The 21,678-nt window shown below is 39.6% G+C and overlaps 1 protein-coding gene across 1 annotated transcript in view; it reads right to left on the bottom strand.

Annotated features, from left to right (window-relative positions):
- CRYBG1 (crystallin beta-gamma domain containing 1) overlaps nucleotides 1–15,826 on the bottom strand; it is a 65,004-nt gene extending 49,178 nt beyond the window's left edge. The window contains exon 1 of the mRNA XM_056486730.1: nucleotides 15,726–15,826. Coding sequence (XP_056342705.1) covers nucleotides 15,726–15,761 — 36 coding nt within the window. The 5' untranslated portion in view covers nucleotides 15,762–15,826. The remainder of the gene's footprint in view (nucleotides 1–15,725) is intronic.
- Between the last annotated feature and the right edge of the window lie 5,852 nt (nucleotides 15,827–21,678).

Here is a 21,678-nt window from a genome sequence, read left to right as displayed (position 1 = left end):
AAAACTGAAAGGAGCAAATCATGCAAAATCAGATGAATGGAAATCTTTCAAAAAAGCTCAGGAAAGACAAAGAAGCATTGATAAAATTAAACAGATCCTTACATGAGTATTTAAGAGACGAGGGAAATAAATAAGAACAGGCATGTCAGAAAAGGCATGTCAGCTCCCATCTCCTCTTCCCCAGAGCTAGTTATTTCCATAAACTAAAATCCTTCCCCCCACCCCTTCTGTCAAGAGGAGCATCTGCCGGTTAAAGAAACACTCTATAAAACTAATGGAGATTAGTTGATTTTTTTTATGAGTTAAAAAAATAACTGTGTATTAAGATTTCTGGTGGGGTTTAAAAAGGGAATAAAAGAGAGTGTTGTTTGCCTTACCATGATGATGATAATTCTTTCTGCTGTTAACAGAAGAATAAACAAACTATCATGTGTGAGATGCAGTCCTGTGTGCCACTAACCAAACCCTTTTTCTTAGCAATCCTCCCACGCTTTAACCCCTTCTTTCTTCTGGCAGCACTCAGGTAAAAACAAGCAAAAAAAAAAAAAAGGAAGTAGTATCTGACTTGAGCCTTTCAAACTGATAAGTCATTTGGCAGACAAATTAGAGGGGCTCAATTAGAGGATAGGAGAAAGAACTGCAGAAGGGTGGCAGCAAGTCCTTCAGTAAGCAGCTCTACAGAAGCAGAGAACATGTTGCAAAGAGCTACAAAGTTAGTGTTGGGCAAACGCCTTACGTGTATTAATTAACGTGCAATACCAGAGCGTAGATATGCAACAGTAGGAGAAAATATACCACACACGTTGGTTCTCACAGACCCAGTTACTGCTTTCTGATCCAAATTTAGGATGGCTACAGAAAAAAAAATCACCTGTGTCTTTATGCAGAAAGAGACTGATTTATATTGGCACCCTTGGTTCTTCACCTTCTTAGGTTGGTATGTTAAATCTGTATTTTTAGAGCTATTGGTGGTAAAACAGTACTAAAAAGGGACTCAAAAAAGCACAAAAGAACTAGCACCAAAAGCAAGAGCAGGGATTATTCAACACTGAGAGAATATTTAAGCTCTCCTGAACCTGAAAGACATCCAGAAAAAAAATTATATGCAAAACAATAGTATTAACATAAATGATTGCACTTGCAACTCTTTGTGTTTCAGTACAAGAGAAAGTGAGGAAGTTTGATGTGAGTTAGCCTCACATCTCTGCTCTCAGGATTTTGAGTCTTGCTGCTGGGTCAGAGCTGTATCATAAGATAATCTTCATAGTGTAAAGTTTCATCAAAACTACCTCTTTCAAAGTAAAGAGTGAATATAAACATATGTATGTTTTGTTCTAAGAGATAGGAACTTGAAAGTACTTTTTCTGTTAAGCAATAAAGGATAAATGGCAAAAGCATTTTGGAGAGGAAGAGAGTGGCTTGGAGTTAATTTTAAGTCTCCCCTAATCAGAAGCCACAACTAACAAATGTAACCCCTTTCCTTTTCTCATTTCTGGATGCAATTCACAATGATAAAGAATCTATTACGTAAGCAGTTTTGATTTAGCAGATCTCTTTCTTCTACACTTGTAAGGCTCTCTTCTGTTTTGTGAGAGCATACAGTGTCCTGTCACTAAAAGGTGCATACTGGTTAGCATAGATTTAACATAAATTGTCTAATTTAGATCTATAGCTTACTGCAACACTTACTTCTTCTGGATGAAGTATTTGTGTATAGTTACCAGAGACAAGAAATAAGATTTGTTTTCTGCAAACCCAGGAGTATCTACACCACAGACTGAACTATCAGTCTCTGGAAATCAGCTCTTTCTTAAGCACCATCAATCTTCATCTCTTCCTCAGGCTTTCACACGAAATTGTTGCTGTCAATAGGAGCTCAGCAGTCTGGAAAGTCTATGGCACTTGAAAAAGTCTTGCAGCATTACATTAAATGATTAGAAGGAAATAATCCCATGGAGCCACCTATAATATCAGTCTTTGCCAAACAGGGCACTGATGTGGCTACTCTGTGCTGGGTAACTGAACTGGCTTTTCCTGGGCATCTCCTTTGGGTGCCACAGTGCAACAAGGATATTAAGCTGTTAGAAAGCTTCCAAAGGAAGGTTACAAAGGTGGTGAAGGATCTTGAGGAGAAGCCATATGAGGAGTGGCTCAGGTCACTGGGCTTGTTCAGCCTGGAGAATGGGACACTGAGGGAAGACCTCACTGCAGTCTGCAACTTCCTTGTGAGGGGAAGAGGAGGGGCAGACACTGATCTGGATATCAGGAAAAGGTTCTTCACCCACAGGGTGGTCAAGCACTGGAACAGCTCCCCAGAGAAGTGGTCACAGCACCAACCTGGCAGTTCAAGAAGTATCTGGATAATGCTCTCAGGTACATGGTGTGACTCTTGGGGCGTCCTGTGCAGGGCCAGGAGCTGGACTTTGCCCTTCTAACTCAGGATATTCTGATTCTATGCAGCTCAAGAGTAATTTCTCATATGCTCCTGTGCCCAGTGTTTCTTTTTAGCTGGCTTTAAGTGCTCAGCATAGGAAGGTTATAGATTGTCTCACACTACTAGGCAGAAAACCTAGGTCTCACCTACAGTTTTAATTCAGTCTAGGGAACAGATACCCAGGAGTTAGTTAAACTAACTAAAGCACCGAAGTGTCCTTCAGCAGCTCTAGCTCTAGATATCTAGAAGTAACTCATTATGTAATTTGAAATTTATAAAATCAGAGATCTTTTTCTTGGATAGCAGACAGTCTGAAACTATAAATGGAAAACTAAAAGCCTTTTGCTAGCTACACAGGGACTTTTCCCAGGTCAGGCACAGTAGAATATAGGCTGTCAAAAGGCAAGAGGCAAAAAGCCATCCTTGTGAGCACTGTGTTGCTAAGGTGAGGCTGTTAAGGTGTGAAAGAATAAAGACAGTAAACAAACTGGAAATTGGACTGCTAATTTAATCAAAGCCAACTTTAATAAACAACAAAGTGAACTACATGTTTAACATGCTGGCTTTGGAAAGCTGATGTGATGGTCAGAGAAAAAAAAATCCTGTATGGTTCTGGAAACCATTTAGCAGGATGAAAAATGACAATATTTAATCAAACTGTATTTAAATATGAAATGAATGTAGTCTCTCTTCTCTATAGAAGCTCTCATTAAAGAGATTAAAATCATGCAATGTAAATCCTTATACCAGGGTATCATTGGGTACCTTCCAACTGAAATGTGTCTTATGTCAGCCCCCCAATATCAAGGTGCCCAACACAGCAGGTGCTCTGGAAAATTTGGATTTGATAGCCTGTGTGCTTCAAAGAGCCCTTTTATGAAATGCATAAAGTGTTTACACTCCTTGATAACTTCTTTGATGTACAGATTTTCCATCATGTACAAATGAAGAGTTTTAAGTACAAGGAACCATTGCTACTAAAATACCTTATCCTGACTTCATAAAAATCAGCTGAATACCTCATTTTACATCTGAATTACAGTACTATAACTTAGTATTTATTCCAAATAACAATGTTCACCTAAGGCTTCCAGAATTCACTAAAATTATTTCTTATAATAGTTATTACAGAGAACTGCCTCAATATTGGTTAGAATAAACTTATGAAGAAAATGGGAATGACTCCAAAACCTACTGGTTCCCTAGTGTTGTGGGCAAAAATGTAAATCAAGTGGAATAGTCCTTCAAACTCTCTGCTTATAATCCCACAATTACCTCCATATCGCAATATTCTCCATTAAGCAAGAGAAACTTCTAAGAGGAAATGTTCTCATGAATTGCATCTTTATTCTTAGGTGTGTTTATTTTAGACTCCAAACAGAACTAATTAATGCAGAAAGCATTCAAATAAACAATAGGTCTGTCTAGAAAACAGATACATTATTATTTCTGAAGAAAAAAGGGAGCTACATGTTTTCCTGCTATTACAGATTAATTACTACAGTCATGCTGCATTATGCTACTGTGCACTCAAACTGCTAAATGTTAGCTACTAAGAGATACAACTACAACATCATTTAAATTGTACTACTATTATTGGTGCATAATTGGATGAAATTTATAATTCCTACTTGGTATTAAAAAAGAAACCACATCATGTCTTACCTCTAAAAATATATTTTGTTGATCAGCAATAATGCAAGAGGGAATTAGACCAAACTAGATGCAACTGTATAGTTCAGAAATACCCAGATTTCCAGGAAATGCCAAGAAATACATAGAGTTATTCATTCTGCACTTGAATTTCTGAAGTTGTTAGTTCAGATATAGGCCAATCCAGTATACTCTACGATTGCCTTTGGTGTCTGTGGCTTAGAACAACAGATTTGACAAAGATACTTTTAAAGCTAACCCTGAAAGGCATCATGACTAACTACAGTTTTAGCTACAACAGTTCTAGTGTTGGGCTCAAACTATTTTAGAAATGAATTATAGCAAATCCACTCCATTAGCAACTCCTGGAATCCCCTTTGCATAAACTCACTCTATTATTTGTTGGTGCTTTGGAATGCAGGAGGGAGGTGTTGTGGACCATTAAAACCTGGTAGACAACAAGCATTTCCTGTATGCAGAAGGCAGGCATGAGTCTCCTCTCCTGTTCCTAATCTACCGCTTCCCTCCCACGCCTTCTTGGCACCTGTTGGGAAAGGCTGGGAATACAAATCTCTCCTACCTGCATCATTTTTGTCTTGCTAGCTACCCTTTTCCTCTGCAGGTGACTCCACTGTTTTTCTCTTCTGCGACTCAGGCTTTGCCAGCCAGCCATGCAGTGATCCTGACAAGGCTCTTTGGCTTCCCAGCTGTGCACAAGGCTCTGAGCAGCAGCCAGCAATGAGAAGGGGGAGCTTCTCTTCTGCTTGGCAGACATTTGGAAAAAACCCTCACAAATTGTCTACACATCTCCCATGTTTGGAAAGTGGGAGTCTTTTTCAGGTCCAAGAGTCAGAAATTTATCTAATAAAAACTGTCTGACACACCAGACAAAAAACATACTCTTGGTATTTCCAGAAGCAAAGCCATCAAAATTCTCTGGAGAAAAGGAAGAGGAAATACCCAGAATTACCTCTGATGAGCCTTTTAAAATCACAAATTTCTCCAGAGGAAACACAAAAATCCAAAACACATCTTGGTGGGTTTTTTATCTATCTGAAATCTGGCTGCTAAATATTTTGGTGTGGTTTGTCAGATTTCAGACTTTTCAAAAGCTAAACTTTTAAATCTCTATTTTCCTCTGAGATTTTTTTCCCCAGCAAATATACCCTAGAAAGGATGGTAGTTCCATCATAAAAGCAAAGTTTGTAGTAGAAAACATTACATTCTATTTAAATCTTTAGCTATTATTTGTAACCACAACGAACTGAAGACTTATCTGGTGAAATGTTGCCCACTGTGATTTTGAAAATTACATGAATAATACTAGTTTGCAGTAATAGTCTTTTACAATCTCTAAATCTTATTCAAACAGTAGTTTAGGCAGTTTGGCTTTTCAAGTGGATCATGCTTTGCTTTCACAGGTCTTGAGCCATGGCAGGTCGAGTGCTTGTTTTAAAGAGGTAAGTGAAGAAGCATTCCAGCTTATTCACTCTAATTCAGTTCTTGAGACAATAAAACCAGAAAGATGAAGTTTTTCATGACTACCCTCTTCAAACCCATTATTGGGTTTGAAGCAGCTGGCACAACAGAGCAATAAATTACACATATATGTATGCATATACACATTCCTAATTGTCATGCACATTACACAGCTTAAAAAGTGGCAAAAGCCTGGTCAGGAGGAATGGACTATTAGCAAAAGGTTTGTGTCGCAACCTCCTCAGATCTGAGGGTGCTCAGGTGTACTGTGAGCCACCTGGTCACGTAGCATGGCAAAATGGAAAGAGGGCCACACCCAGGGAGAGAGCACAGCCAGCTGCCAAGGTCCTGAAAACCATTCCAACACATTGCACAAGTGTGGAAAGGGTACAAGAAAAGCATGATGCAGAACAAGTCCTCAGCTCTCCACACTGCAGATCACTGCCCAGCAGCCCAGTGTGGAGGCCAGAAACAAACCCCTGGCAATTCAAAGAGCAACTTCACAGGACTGCACTCACCAAGGGAAAAAGGAGGGAGGAGTACACCCTTGGGAATAAAGCAGTCAAGTGCCGGGTGGCATCCTAAGGAAAAGTTACATGCTAGCATAAGTAACACCTGTGCAATGTTGAAATGCTATGTAGCTGCGTGTTTGGCATGATGATACACAGAGGTGGGGCAGATAAGGGATGGTCACCGATAATTCCAGACTGCACACTCCCATGTCACCATTACCAGAGTCATTATGTACTGTCAATGCTTGATCATTGATGACAGACCTCCTAAATAATTTGCAATGCATGAAGGGCTCATTGCCTTCCCTGGGCAATACCACACTGAGTATGTGGCTGTCCACATTATCTCACTCCTGCAAAGGGCAGAGGTGTGCTGGTTTGATAGACCTTTTATTTTGTCCCTGCTTGGGAGACTGTAGTTTATTCAGCAGCCCAGCCCTGAAGGCCTCAGCACTATCACATTCCTGGAGCACTGCTCACATGACTTTAGGCCATCATTAGTCCTCTCTAAAAGAAACACATGTTCATCTACTGCCTCCACTAAATTTGTTCACAATATTACATGGAGCATGCGATAACTCAGATGAAATTCAATTCCAAACACAGCTGAATACGAATACTATTCAGGATTCATATCCAATGTAGAGCTGAACATAACTCTTTTATACTTCACCTTCATCAAGGTGAATATATTGAATTGCTCCAAAGGAAAGTTATCCAAATGACATCTGTCTTAAGTTGCCAGCCAAGAATAAATACATGCAAGTTGCCTGATACAAGTACAAGTTTGTTTGGGTGTTTTTAACTGCATATATAAAACCCCTGCAATTTCCTCAATAAACTTTTTGAGTACTTGAAAGATGTCTACCAGAGTAAGAATTGACTGGTATCCCTGCCTTCAAATATATTCTGAAGGGGTGAAGGGAGCCTTCTTGACTCAGTACATCCACTGCTGTCTTGAATGCCAAAGTATTAGACTACAACAGAAATTCCTCCTACACCAGTATTCCAGGACCTATGCTCCTTTTATGAAAATGAAACATAACTCCATCTTCCCTCCTGTGTTTTGCCCTTCTCTAAGGCCCATGTTCATTGTCTGCTGTGGTCCTGTACAACTACAATCAACCATAGCTTAGTTGCTGTCCTATTAATCTCACCAAAAAGCAGCAGAAATAGAAGAGAAAAAGACGTTTTCAAGGTCTCTCTGAACCAGCCACAAGAATGGGACATAACCTAACCTAGATGTTATTTTTAGGAAATAAGAGAGTTGGTGTCTTAAGCCATATTGGAAACAGCAAAATGAAAACCTTTGTAAGTTAGTAATAAAATGAATTTGTGGTTCAAATGGAGATAATGAGCTGGGGATATGGAAAAAGTTAACTGACAAGGAAATTGCCATGATGCCATCAGTCTAGTCAGCAGCACAGTATTTTATTAAGCAGAGAAGTAATTTTGTTGAGCAATACTCAGAGAGGTTTTGTCATGGATAGCTGAGAACCTCTCTTGTGCTGTAATTAGCCATAGATTTCCAGACTTTTTGGAAGACAAAAGGATGAGCGTGTCTTCAGTGGGCTAATGCCAAATCACAATAACCAGATAGTTTTAGAGTGGACCTGATGCCCAAGCTTTTTGACATGGAGACTTCTCAGAATTTTGGTTCTCTGCCTACACAGTGAGTATGACACTGCATATGTAACTAGTTGCTTGATTCTTCTGTCTTCACTATCAGCAAACATGGCTGAATTGAGGACACCTGTCATCTTCTTCTGTTAAAGAATCCTATCTTTGTATCCAGAGCATCTCCATTGCAGTGTTATGAATGCTTGCCATGTCCTGGGAAACCTGGGCAGAATGATGCTTGACCAAGGTTCGTATCATTATGGATACTCTAAACTAAGGAATCCTTAATTCTGTCTTATGTCTTAGATCAATTGTGTTAGAAAAGCAATTCTACTATGAATCACTTACTCTTTCAGGGATGCAATTATCAGAATTTTAGTTCTTTAAGCAGAGATATAAAATCAACCTGACTTACAGCAGAATCCTAGAAAAGCACAAACCTTTTATCATTACCTGAAAGCATTTAAATGACAGAAACTGCTTATTCAGTCTTCTGAACACTCCTACTTCCATTTTTGGGTTAGCTTTCTTTCCTATCTGCTGTGAATCCAATCTATAAATAATTTATTCTTCTGCTTTGGGGTTTTAGCTTGCTTTTGTGCTATCTTTTTCATCTCTCCTCTCTAGTATCCCTCTTGTCCCCTCTTCCCTTCTCCTACTGAGTCCGTAACAAAAAACAGACACAGAGAAAGCAATGGATGTGCAATTATCACAGCCCAAAAGCAACTGGGCTTAATGTACACAAATTCATATAGCATTTCTCTTTATTTAGTTCCGTAAAAAAAAGACACAGTGTCTAGATTCTATCACTGCAATAATTGCAATAAGCACAATGCTGACTTACAGCTGGCTGCCCAAGTGCCCTGATTCAGCATTCCTACAGGAACACCACCCCCCATGCACTATTAAAAGTATATTGCCTGTATAAGGGCTCTGCTATGTTAAAGCACAGTACCATATGTTATTAAAAGTGAAAGAATTAGCAAAAGTGTAGTTCAGTCTTCCACTCCTACTCAATGCTGTTCTTTGGGAAGAGCTCGCCTACATGTGTATTCTCACTGGCAAGTGGTATTGCACAAAGACCATCTGGACATGCTGGGGTTAATTTTGCTTTGTCTCCACGATCCTGAGCACCCCTTTAAGTTAAATATACTTATGGTAGTCAACACTGCCATTATGTCTCTGTAGACCATGTTCTTAAATATTCTCTCTGCAGAAAAAGCTTTGATAGGCTTTTATATTCAAGTTATTCCCCCTGCGCTTTGTGGGTTTTAACATTTGCCATGCCACTTCAGTTTCCTGGTTATGACACTACTCACCAAACACTGTGGACAAGTAACTTAATATACAGTAGCTTCTTGGAACACAAGTGATTCTGGGAGACATCACTGTGACTTAAATTGCCAGCATTTAAATTCTGTCCCAGTTCTGAATTTCCTGGCTTCCATAATGATTTCAGTACTCTCTAAATTCTGCTTTTTTCTTAATGTTTATGGTGATGTTGCGTTTTTAATTATGAATTGCATATTTATCAACTAAATAAATCTGAAAAAATACTTCTGTATTAATTATCTCATATTATTGCAAAACAGAGCATGACTCAGAGCTAAACATCTTTGAAAAGTCTAAAAGTTTAAGGGACAGAGCAAATTAAATATTTGTTAAGTGTATAAATGCTTTGTCAACACTCTAAGAAATGCTGGCATGGCCAGGGCAAAATGAAGCCTTCTTTTTCCCTTCCCACATTTCTCCACCCTACTCAACTGGTTTGGTTTGAGAATTTGATTACTTCCCCTCCATGAATTTCAAAGTAAAGACTTCAGTGTTCTTCTCCTATTAACATCACTTTCTTGCCCAAACCACATCATGGTTGCAGCCCAAGAATAGGAACAAATTGTGTTGAAAGGATAAAAGGAAAAAAAAACCCAACTTAGTTAAACCAGTATGGCATTCTCATGTTTTCCTATACATTTTAAACCATAATAAGGAATTACTGTGCTAGTAGCACAATAGCATCCTATTAAAAGGATATAGAGAATGAATAATGTAGCTGTTCTGAATGTTGTCAAAGGACTATCATGATCCAAGCTTCACCACATCAGTTCTTTTTCCATTCTCTCTCTATATTGTTTTCTTCAACTGATACAAATACATCAGGACAACAATCCCAAAACCACGGTTTATGAATAAAATCCTCCAAAAATCCTTCCATTTAAATACATACCCATATATACATATCTCTTTATAAATAAAAATGTAAATAAAATTAGTACACATATTTTAGCCTATAAAATATTTTTTACTGTATTTTTGATTGATTTAAAGGAAAGAAATGTATTCATTCAGATTTCCCATAAATTGTGCCTCTCAGAGGCACATCACATGCAAGCAACTCTCACAAGCAGACCTGTCTATGTAAAGAACTTAAAAGTTATACTTTAAATTTAAAACATGGGAAGCTACTCTCTCCTCTGTAGGGATGATAAAGGGGAGCAACATGATTAAAAAGTAGCCCTAACAGAGTGAGCACAAATATGAGTTACTGAAAAGGGAGTAAGTGAATGTCAGCTTTGTGTAGGGATTATCAAAGGATTTTGAATCTGTGTGTCTATTAGCAAGGGGTAATTTCTAGTAGAGAAAAAAATTAAAAGTAAGAAAAGAAAGAAAAAAGGAAAGGAAAGTGATTCAACTGGTTAAGCCTGGGAAAGAGGTGGAAAATGTGACCATTATTTCCAGGAAGCAAGTTACGCTTGGGGAAGGATGGTGGCTGGAACCACCACTCGGTAGCAAATGACCTGTCTGCACTGAACACACACTCCCAGCGAGGTGTACAACCACCCTGAGTGACCCTTCCTGTACTTCCCACACAAGAAATAACAGTAATTTTATGAAGTAAGGAACACAACAGCTATACCAAGGAAGAGGGGGAAGAAAAAAAAAACCAGTTGAGCATAAATTGAACAAGAATCCAGACACGCAGCACAGCACTGAACAGGCTCTTTTCCTGTCTTTGTCCAGGTAATACAATAAAAGTTTGTCCCTCTGCAACATTTAATTAGCTGGAAAGATATAACCTATTCTAAACAGCTGAGGGAGGACCTATCTAGATTGTAAAACAAAACAAAACAAAACCAAGGAGGCAGCCCCTGCCTCACTTATGCCTCTCTCAGGTGACTGCCTTCCTATAACTCCACCTCAAAAGAAAAGGATGCTTCAGTGTCATAAAGTTTCCCCCCCTTTTCTCCCTTCAGTCTTTGCACAAGGCAGGTTTGTGTTCTCCTGAAATTGTGGGTGTTTTTATTCCTCTGAGAAAACCAACACCAGCAAATCTTCTCGGCCCCTGCATGACTCATTTTTCAGGTCCTTGGCTACCAGGTTTTGTTTAGCTTTCTGATCCCAAGCTGGAGAAGGAGGCCTCTTCTTTCGGTCCCAAATTCTGGGAGGAGATTGGTTAACCACTGAAAGGTCTTATCTATTAAAAATTGAGGTGAACCTTAAGGCAACAACTTGTTCTCCTCTGGACAGGTTCCTCTCACCTATCCATGAACTGATAATTTTGTTGTCTGTTACTTTGGAAAGTGACTCGCCTGCTTTTTCACTTATTTGGTAAGGAAGTTTATCAACTGACAGTACAAAGTTCTTTATTTCTACCATTTAAACATCACTCTGGGAGGTAATTTAGTAACCCCCACAGATCCCAAACAGACTTTAGGTTTTGTTATTTCTTGAGAAAAGAAACCACTGTAAGAAAAAGCAGTATGACCAGCTAGGCTGAATGTCTTGCTAACATTTCTCTGCTCAAGGCAGACAGAAATTAAAGAAGCAGATGAGGAATCCAAACCTGAAAATATCTTAGACCTTGATGAACTATCATCTTGAAAGATGAGTTAGAAGAGCAGGAGGAATTAGAGATCTGCATATCTGCTGTCTCAGGAATATGGCAAAGGCAGCGATAGAATAAACTCATTTAATCCAGTAATTTGACACAGAATCAAAATGGGCTTCCATAGCCACACCTGGGTGTTAGAAGTACTCCACCCAGTTTCCTTCGATGAATATTCATGTTACAGAACTAAACCTTTGTGTGAGAGGCAGTGGCTGTGTTCAGGTAGCAAGTAGGTGTGAGAACTCTTATCTAGATGGAGAATCCTGAGAAACCTTTAGACAGGTACCTGGTTATAAATCTGAAAATATGACTAATCAACACCTGAATATAAAAGCAGTAACAGCATTAGAGCACACAGATGCGACTTAGAAAAAAAGATGTTGAAACCTAAGTATCTTACATGGAATTTTAAAGTCTAGATTTTTGTGATCATTATTCCTAATGCACAGGAAATATATAAATAATGAAGCATTAAGAACTCTATTTTCATTTACTCATTTTACTATCAGCAGAAGCCAATGTAAATTTTAAATTGTTCTCTAGGGGAATAAATGCCTTTCAGCATACCTATGCAGAAACCTATCAGCTTAACACCTCTTTGTCTTTAACTACATAATTTAAGGTCATTTGAGTTTGCCATAGCACAGGTAGGACTCCTTCACCCTTGCTATCAGTATTTTGTCACTGCTGAAGCTGCATGACTACAAAATACACATTTTATCAGTGATTTGGTTCTCAAATTGAATTATTATTTATCCAAAGAGAAAGAAATTAATCAAACATTCAGGAAGTTGTTTTTCCATTCATACTGAGAACACTGGCCACATTGTTTTATTAATAAGTCTAAAAGATACAAAAAACAGATAATAAAATGATGGCCACAGCTATCTACTTCATGCAGTACAGGCTATATGACAGCTCAAGCAATCCTCAATGTGAATCCACACAGCCATTCTAAATATAAACAGGAATCTAAGAAAACTATTTTTCCTTCACTTGCAAACAAACTCAAGGATACCAAAGGTTCCTATTTAGCTTCAATTAGAGAAACTGGAAAATACAACCAGTGACACAATGCATTATTTGGGAAAAGGAATAACCTGAGTTTTAGAATCTCGAAATAGTGTATTTTGTGGATCTGACATCTAGAAATTATTTCTGAGAGCTTTTTAATATTTAATAATGTGTTATCAAATGTCTATTTACCAAAACACTAAAAGAGAAACAGCTAATCTTCAATTTCATGAAACAAATGTTTGCACATTAAATAGCACAGGACTAGAAAGGTCAAGAATCACACAGAATCACAGAATATTCTGAGTTAGAAGAGAGCCACAAGGATAATTGAGTCCAATTTTTAAGTGAATGGCCTATAAGGGGATCAAACCCAAAAATGACATATATACTCAAATTTGTATAATTTTTAATTTCTTATAGTTTCAGTTACCTCCTGTGACTTAATAAACATATGCAATTTGTAATTTGGTAAGAGCACTCTCTAATCTCTCTTTCATTGCTATATAATTGACATTTTCAGTTTTTCCAATCAGAAGCTTCCAATACACAAAATTATAGATTCCAGATGGCCTTGCAAGGGGAAAGAAAGTGAAAATCTGTACAGAAACACAAGTACATCTGAATCAACATCAGAAGTATTTGATGAAAAAGAAATATTTTTTCAGAAGGATGCCTCTTTTTTCCTAAGAAAATTATGCAGTGAAAGGGAGTATTTTTGCCTTATAATTTGGGCAACACAACATTTACTCATTGAGTAATACTATCAAGCAAGTGATCTTAAACACTTTTTAATATCCTGCTCTTTTACCATCACTATTTATGGAAGCCAAACAAAAAGAAAGAGAAAGAAAGTTGCACTGTACATCAAGAACAGTTGCTGTGAAGTACAGGAAGAGGCGAGATGAAGATTTGTTAATCCTGGAAGAAGATGAAAAAGGACAACCTGGGTATATTAAGATAGAAGTTTATTATAGGCTAGCTTTTTGGGTGGAGAGAAGTCGTGTTTTTTGATCACGCAAGGGAAACATCTAAAAGGACAGAACCTGATGGCTTTAATTACTTCTTTTTTTTTAATTACTTTTTTTTTTTTTGTTGGAAAATAAATACAAGAGGGAGACAGTCCAACAAGTTCTTGGAATACGCTGGGGACAGCTTTTTCTTTAGAAGGTAAAGAAAACCATTAAGGGAGTGGCCATTTTAGATCTTCTGCTGACTAGTAGGGCATGGACTGGCTGAGAGGGAAAGGCAATCTAGGTGAAAGTGAACTCCATTGCTACCATAAAAAAGGAAAGAGGCAAAATCAAATTACTTTTTTTTTCCCCAGAAAACAAAACCAAAATTTTATGAGCTCCAGAGACTGATAAGCAAAGTTTTTTAGGAAGACTGTTTAATTAACAAAAGAATGTAGGAGAGCTTGTCTTAGTCATTGCTGGAGTCAGTTCTTAATTACCCAAGGTAAAGGGAATAATATAAATTAGGCAAAAACAGAGGATAAAACAAATTAGTCTGGGCACATTATTCTGCAAGACTCTACTCAGTACATTTACCTTTGAAAGGCTTATGAACAGATTTCCATGAAAGAACAGCAACAGAGAGGAGCCTGATGCAAACAACTTATGTTTTCTAATGCCCCGTTTTCTACCACTCTCCCACAAGAAATGCTGAGGGAAGGCAGGGCTTCCTTAAATCCCAATCCCCATAAACCATCTGTCATCAGCAGGTGACTGTGTTATTACACACATTAGGAGATTATCCCAATACAAAAGAAACTGCTGAATTCACACACACACACACCCCCAGGCGATTTCCTTGATTTTTATGATTTATCTAACAATCAGACTTTTGCGTTATACATCAAAGTATAAAATTATGTGGCCAAGTCTCACTCACTTTCAGAAGCTTCATTTAAAAGGCTGTAAATGTTCTTAGTAAAAATGGATTGATTCCAGGTTGGAGAAACGACACCCCTACAGTTTAATTTAGCTGTAAGTATGAACAAATTATTCCAAAAGAACTAAATGCCAACACAGAACTTTGTAAGCCACATCTGAACCCTCCCATTCTTCACTGAAAGTCCTTGCAAGAAGCTAATATACAGGACAGCAGTAGGGTGAACAGCATTTTTTTCTGTTGGAAGGACAATTTCCCAGCTAGCTTTACTACAATGGAATGTCGTCCCACCACAGTAAATGTGCCATTTTGCTGTTTTGTGAAGAACTGAGATCTTTTTGTAGGATGTTTCAACAGTATCAATAGAACAAAAATCCTGAATGAGACCAAAAGAGATATTTGGAGTTTGTGTTATTTATGTATTTAGCTAAAGACCAATGAGTCTTTTCCAAGTGCAGAAATTAGTAGATGAGATTTGCTAGCTTGAGAAGACTGAAAAATAAATGTGTTTGTTTTAAAGACAGAATATTTTAAGCATCAAATATATTCAGATGAATATTAGTTCCACAACCAAGAAGAAAGCAACCTTTTCAATTACTGGCCTACTGAGTGCTTTTGTTAATGTGGAAAAATAGTATTTCTCTCTCCACGGAGAGATTACAATAAAGACAAGAATGGCATTGCACAACTGTGTCTGCAATCTGAAATTAAGTTCTCACATTAGAACAGGAGTAATTAGCATTTTCCCTAGCTTGCTTCCATGCAGTAATACTGCTGCCAAGCAAATGAGTAACACTACATGAGCTAAATGAACAATAGAAGCAAATGTGTAGCCATTCCTCCTTCTCTGGGAAAAAAACTTACAGAGAAAACAGTACAGGTTAAGTGGGGAACTGTAGAAACATAGGTGCTGTTCCTTTATTATTTTGGATCTCATATTTTTAATGAACAAAAGGGAAAAGCCATATGGTTTGTGGGAGCATGTGGAAGATCTCCTCGAGCCATTTTCTTTTTTGTCTCTTCATGCCAGCTATAGTCATTACGTACCTTCCTTATTTCCGTACATGTTATTAACTTGAAAATCTTCCAGTACTTCAAACACAGGTCTTTTACAGGAAGATTACAATTATACCTTGTGTTAAATTCTGTTTTCAGAATGGACATCTTCATGATATATGTAAGCATGTTTGTGTAGATTATGTAATATGAAGTCACAGATTCAGTTGTGTCCTACCTTTCTGAGTGCTGCTGGTAGTGAGGCAGTAGACATTGATATCGCTGGGAGAGCGTAAGAGTGGGGGCAGATTACTGACGGAGTTTGGTTCTCCTGAGCAGTGCAGCGTCTGCCTGACACATCATAGTACCTGCAAGGAGAGGAAACATGGTTCAGATAAGGCATCCTAGGAAAAAAAAACCCTGAGTCGGTATTTGCTGTACTTCTGACAGAACACTAAGGTGTTTTCTCCTGGGGCTTCCAAAGCTTACTGCTTTATTTTAGTTAACCTACTTGCTCCTCTTCTTAGACATTAATTCATCCCACCTGCTTTAGCTCTCTGAAACTAACCTGTCAGCTTTTTCCTGATAATAAAACAACCAAAATCCAAATACAATACTCAGCAGGATAACCACATCAGAGCCACAAGGCAGAAAAATTAGTCGTCTTATCTCCTGTCACTCCACCTCTTCAGAGACAGCAGATTACAACCTTTGGGGTTTACAGTTCCACATTACATCACATGTTCTGTTCACCTTCCTTCTGGAAGCTGTCTCAATAAAGAATCAGTTGAATTCTCAGAACAAGACACTTACTGGGAAGAGGCTGTCACAACAGAAGTGCATACAATCTTTAAAGCAATACATTCATTTTAAGCAAGTCAGTCTTAAAACTTCAGAAATCTAATTTTGCTTGTTTATTCCACAGTGTCAAATTTCAAATTCTAAATCCAAAGAATGTGAAAAAGTTCACTTAGTCTCCTCTCAAGAGAGAAATAAAATAGTAAAAACTGACCAAGTCATAAAATCTCTTCCATTTCACTGTCTGAAAAATCAAAGTAGCAAGATTCCAGAATTCTCTGAAGGTACCGTTTTATTAAAAGATAGATAAATATAACAGTTAATATATTTTTGTCCTTTAGATGATTCAACAATTGGTTAAAATACAGCTTTTTAAAAATGGTATGTATTTTGATATTTTTATTTCAAGATTGGATTGAATTTTTCATAGGATCACAAGACAATTCAGGTTGGAACGGACCCCAGAAGGTCTCTGGTCCAATGTCCTGCCTGAAGCAGGGTCAGCTATGGGAACACATCAGGCTGCTCAGGGCTTTACCCAACCAACTCTTGAAAATATGCAAGGACAGAGACATCATGACCTCTCTGGAAAACAGTGAAAATGCATCTAATCTGAATCTCTCCTTTATCAACTTTTTGCTGTTGTCTTGTCTTCCCACCATGCACCACTGTGAAAAGTCTGGGTTCATCTCCATTACCACCCAAAGCTGCCTCCTCTCCAAAACTGAACCAGCTCCAATTCTTCATCCTCTCTTCACATGGCAATTGCAGCCTCACAGGCAACCACCACACATGAACTCACCCCAGTTTGAAACACTGAGAGATCTCTAGGCAGAAAAAATGCCCTCATCAAATACTTTGCTTTCACTGGAAAAAACACCCTCAAAATGTTCTTGTTTCGTTTTGTTTTGTCCTTAGAATATGCATATTTTCCATTTTGGTTGGAACAAAACTGCCTTTTTTCCCACAGGCTTCTTTTCCAGACTCATCATATTGTCCTAAATCCAGCTTTGTTTGTACAGCTTTATTTGCAAATTCAGTTTTATAACTGACTTTCATATAGAGTTTTCAAAGAGTGAATAAGTGAGCAGAAAAGCCTCAGGCATATTTATAAAGTTGCTCAGTTTATTGCATAATTGTGGTGAAAATGTTTTGACATTTTAACGCATATCCCAATAAACGTGTGCAATTATTTTGTTTATTTACCTATTTCTAAGGAAGAAACTGCATCACTCTTAATAGCTGGTTACCTTCCCCAGGACATAGCTGACTTTGAGCTGTCCATCTTGATTTTCATGTTCTGCCTCCACTGATAGAGCTTGCTTTTGGGATGGTTCTACACATATTGCATGTGAGAGAATTCAAAAGTCCTATCAAAAAGCTGCTCAGGCAGTGCTGGAAGATCCTGTGGCACCCTACCCTGTCTATGGTGGATACTGCTGAAGGGAGGATCAGTAGGCTGGGGACTGTCAACTCCGTGACTCAGAGCAATAGAACAAGTGACATGATATGGGCAGGATACCAGGAAGGGGTTTGGCTGAATCTGGATAAGGAGTCAGGGTGAGGAGGAGGAAAAGAATGGCACACCGAGGGAAGTGGATGGAAGAGCTGTCAGCTGTTGAGGTGGCACTGACACTTTGCAAGAGGCCAGCATTCACCATGGTGCTGCCGGGCTGGGGACAAGCACCTGCACCCCAAGTGATACACAGTGAACATGTGTCAGAAAATAACACATCACCAACAAATGCCAGAAAGAGCCAAAGGAAGCTCTGGAAGCACACACTTCCTAGGCAGGATATTTCACCAGGATATCCTTTGTCCTGCTGCAGAAGGGGGCTGTGGTGGTTCCCAGGCAAGCCAACAAATTCCACCTGGGAGGCACCTGCTGGCTCCCTTCCAGCAATAAAGGCTGGGCCTCCTTGGGATATCCTCGCACCTTGCCCCATGTGCCCACCGCTGATGGCATCAGTTCCTGAGACACCATGGGACCCAGGGTGCTGGCATGTCCACAGTGTGGTAGCCAGAAAGCTGCTGCTTCCAGAATATAGTGAAACAGCACTGATCCTTTCCGTGCTTTTTTTTTAAAGGACACAATTTCCAAAAGCTGGAGCTGACAGAAGCAGCCTGGGAGGTTTCAACCCAAAGCTGTTGCACTGGAAAACAGCCAGCTCCAGATTTCCAAACAGGTGAGAAAAGATGCTCTTTGAATTTCTTCACGGTTTGAGGTCTATCCTCCCAACAATCTGCTGACAAGCTGAGCTCCCCAGAGCCTCCGAGTTTTACTTTATGGCACCGGGCAGTTTTCCAGGGAAAGGCTGCAGTACGCTTCCCGCCCGAAGGCATGGGCACGCACACAAGCTCCCGAGGGCAAGACAGGGTGTGAAGGCACAGGGCTGCTCCTCTTCTGCCCCAGCTGCCCAGCCAAATCCTCTCCTCCCAGCCCAGACGCAGAGCAGCTCCCCCAATGCACGCTGGAGAGCTCACTGCGGGGCAAGGGCAGGTGGGGGGACAGTCCCCATAGGGAAACTGAGGCACTCTCAACCCACACCCCTGCTTCTCTCACCCAGGCGTGTTTGTGTAACCATACCCACTTGCTCAGAGCCCCGAGGCTCCGGGGGGAGAAGGCGCTTGCAACACGCTGAGCGTGTTATGAAACCCTCCCAGACATTTGCTCAGCAGTAACTGCAACAGCCCCATGTTACCTAGGCTGTTTCCAGCACAAATCCAAACCATACCCCCACACCTGTTATCAGGTAGAAAATTAACTCTACGCCAGCCAAAACCAGCACACATATTTTCACAGAGCTCCTAGTTACAGTAATAACTAATTTTACAGTGAAGCAAAGGAAGAACAAGAAGGAGGCCTTGGAAATTATCAAGCTTTTGGAGTGAGCAGGAGGCATGAAAAGGAGGAAGGAGAAGTTCTGTAGGTACATCTTCTCTTTACCTGATTTTCAGTAGAACTACTGACTAGAAAAGGAAACCATCAGATGGGAACTGACCTGGCAGTGCTTTATGCTTTATGCTGCAAACCACACAGCTTGGTCCCATCACTTTTACCTACCATAATCCTTAGTAGCAACACAATGTTACCTTATTAACTTTCTTAAAATATTGACTTGAAATATGACAATTACAAATAATTTGGAAGGGAACTAGCCTGTAGACAAAAATATATAAAGATAACATAGGACCAATGAGTAAACAACTCACTAACAAAAAGAAGAAAAGAATGGGTTGCCATTCATTTTAACCTAACAGTGCTTATTGAACTAGCATCCTTATAAATATTTAGAGACATGGCTTCCCTCATAATCCATCATATTTAGCCCTGAGATCCATCTCCCATCTGCTGTTTTTCAGAACAGTCTTCAGTCTGTATCCAGTAGATGGTTCTTGCCTATTAATTCCCTTTTTTCAATCAACACAGTATGAGATATTTTTTTAAGAGAGAGCATGCAAGAGCAACTTGATTACAATGGAAAGATATTTTGTTTGTTTATTCTGATCCTCTACCCAATCTTCCCCCTCCCACACCACGTCAGGACTAGAATTTTTCCCTGGGAGCAGCAAATATCAATTTGATCAGCAAAATGACTGACTAAAGATTTACTGCAAAAGACAGAACAACATGAAGAGCAGTAAGGAGCGTTTCTCTGGTTCACCCACCACCTCAGTGCTCCTATGACAGATGCACCTGTGCTGACAAATAATTTACCTCCCTGGTTCGTTCCCTGGTCCTGGTGCCCTTGTCAGGTGTACTCACAGGCATCACCGTGTGCTGGACTCTCTTCTGAAGGAGACTGACTACTTCTCTCTGAGAAAAAGCCAAGGCACAGCTCTGTGGATGGACTGCCCTGAGGATGTCACCACAAGGATGGGACTAGACCAACAGTGGCTTCTCCTGCCCTCCACCATCCCAACCAGCCTCTTGTCCTCAGACAGCCTCTGTGTGCCCCACACCCCACAGCATGCAGCATACTTTTGGCATAATGCTATAAAAACACCAGTCTTGCAGGCAGCAAAGGAACCTTCACATACTTCAGACACTTTGAACTGAAGCCACAAAAATATAATTATGATCTTAGAGCCATGGGGGCATCAGACCCAGGTCAAATGTTAGGTGGCACAAACACAAACAGTTCACTCCAGAGGCAAAAGAGGTGTGGATACATCCATAAGGATCACTCCTTGGGGCAGATCCTTTAGCATTGTAGACTATTTTAAACAAGGGTTTTTTAATTGTGCATTATTTGAGTTGCTGTCTTTACAGCCTTAATATATTTTGAATATTTCAAACAACCTGCTCTGGGCTGAAGTTTTCCATACAAAGCTGCTGCTTGTTATTCTTTCTGTCATCTTTTCCACAGAACCAGTATGTGGACTCCCTGAACAGTCTGCAGCAAGCTACTTACCACATTTATACCACCTCTTCCCACTGCCTCAGCAGTCCCATTTCTGTGTCCCTGGCCATAAAAGAGTCAACTTCAGCTCTTATACAAAGTGGCTGCTACACTGGGACACCTCTTGCACATACCTACCTACTCACACACAGTTTCAAGGGGTGGAAAACTGGAGCAGACACACATCTTTGAAGGGACGTCTGCTTGGGGACATGTACTGCATGTAGGAGTGACAAGATGTGTGTGTGTGATTTTTATAGGGAAAATGAGTATTTCAAACTTCTCCCAGACCTTGGGACTGATGAGTGGCTCTGAGCTCCTCCTTGGGCACAGCACTGAGAAGTGGTGGGGAGGCAAGCACCCTCTTGTGCCAGCACCCTGCCATCTAATGGCCAGGCTTCAGATCACAGGTGAATCGAGTTTTACCTTTCTGCCTCCACCATTCCAGATCCTGGAGATAGAAAAGTCTGTTTAAACTACCTTAGGTCACATCTTGTCAGCACAGAAGTATTCCTACTGGCTTACTTCGAGATGTTTTGTTATATGTCTTAATAATAGGGTTAATACCTCACCTAAAAGTACCTTTTGTTATAGTTACTCCACTCTGCCTTACTAATTCAGCCTAAATAATTCCTTCCTTTGTTTGGCAAATTCATACCATTTAAATACTTGCAGGCTTCAGCTGTATCTCTCACTCATAACCATTATTTAGCATTATCTTCCCTTTCATAAAGGAATTCTCATGTTGTCCTCTCTGTTTCCTTCTGACACGACCTCTTCAGCAAAAATGTGTCCAGTGCTGGACACAATGTCCCTGCTCGACTCACACAAAAAGCCACGAAGAGCAGGTCTGCTGCCTCCTTGCTTTGTTCCACGATACATTTGCTCACACAAAGACTGCACAGAGCTCTTCTGAGCCACTCTAATACCACAAACTTGTCATACTTGTTGTCCACTTCCATTCCTATGTGTATTTGTTTTTTCTTTCTA

This window comes from Oenanthe melanoleuca, chromosome 3 (genome assembly GCF_029582105.1).
Source record: "Oenanthe melanoleuca isolate GR-GAL-2019-014 chromosome 3, OMel1.0, whole genome shotgun sequence".
In the NCBI taxonomy this organism is placed as follows: Eukaryota; Metazoa; Chordata; class Aves; order Passeriformes; family Muscicapidae; genus Oenanthe; species Oenanthe melanoleuca.
Note: the sequence above shows the minus strand (reverse complement) of the source record. Positions and strands in the feature narration are given on the sequence as shown.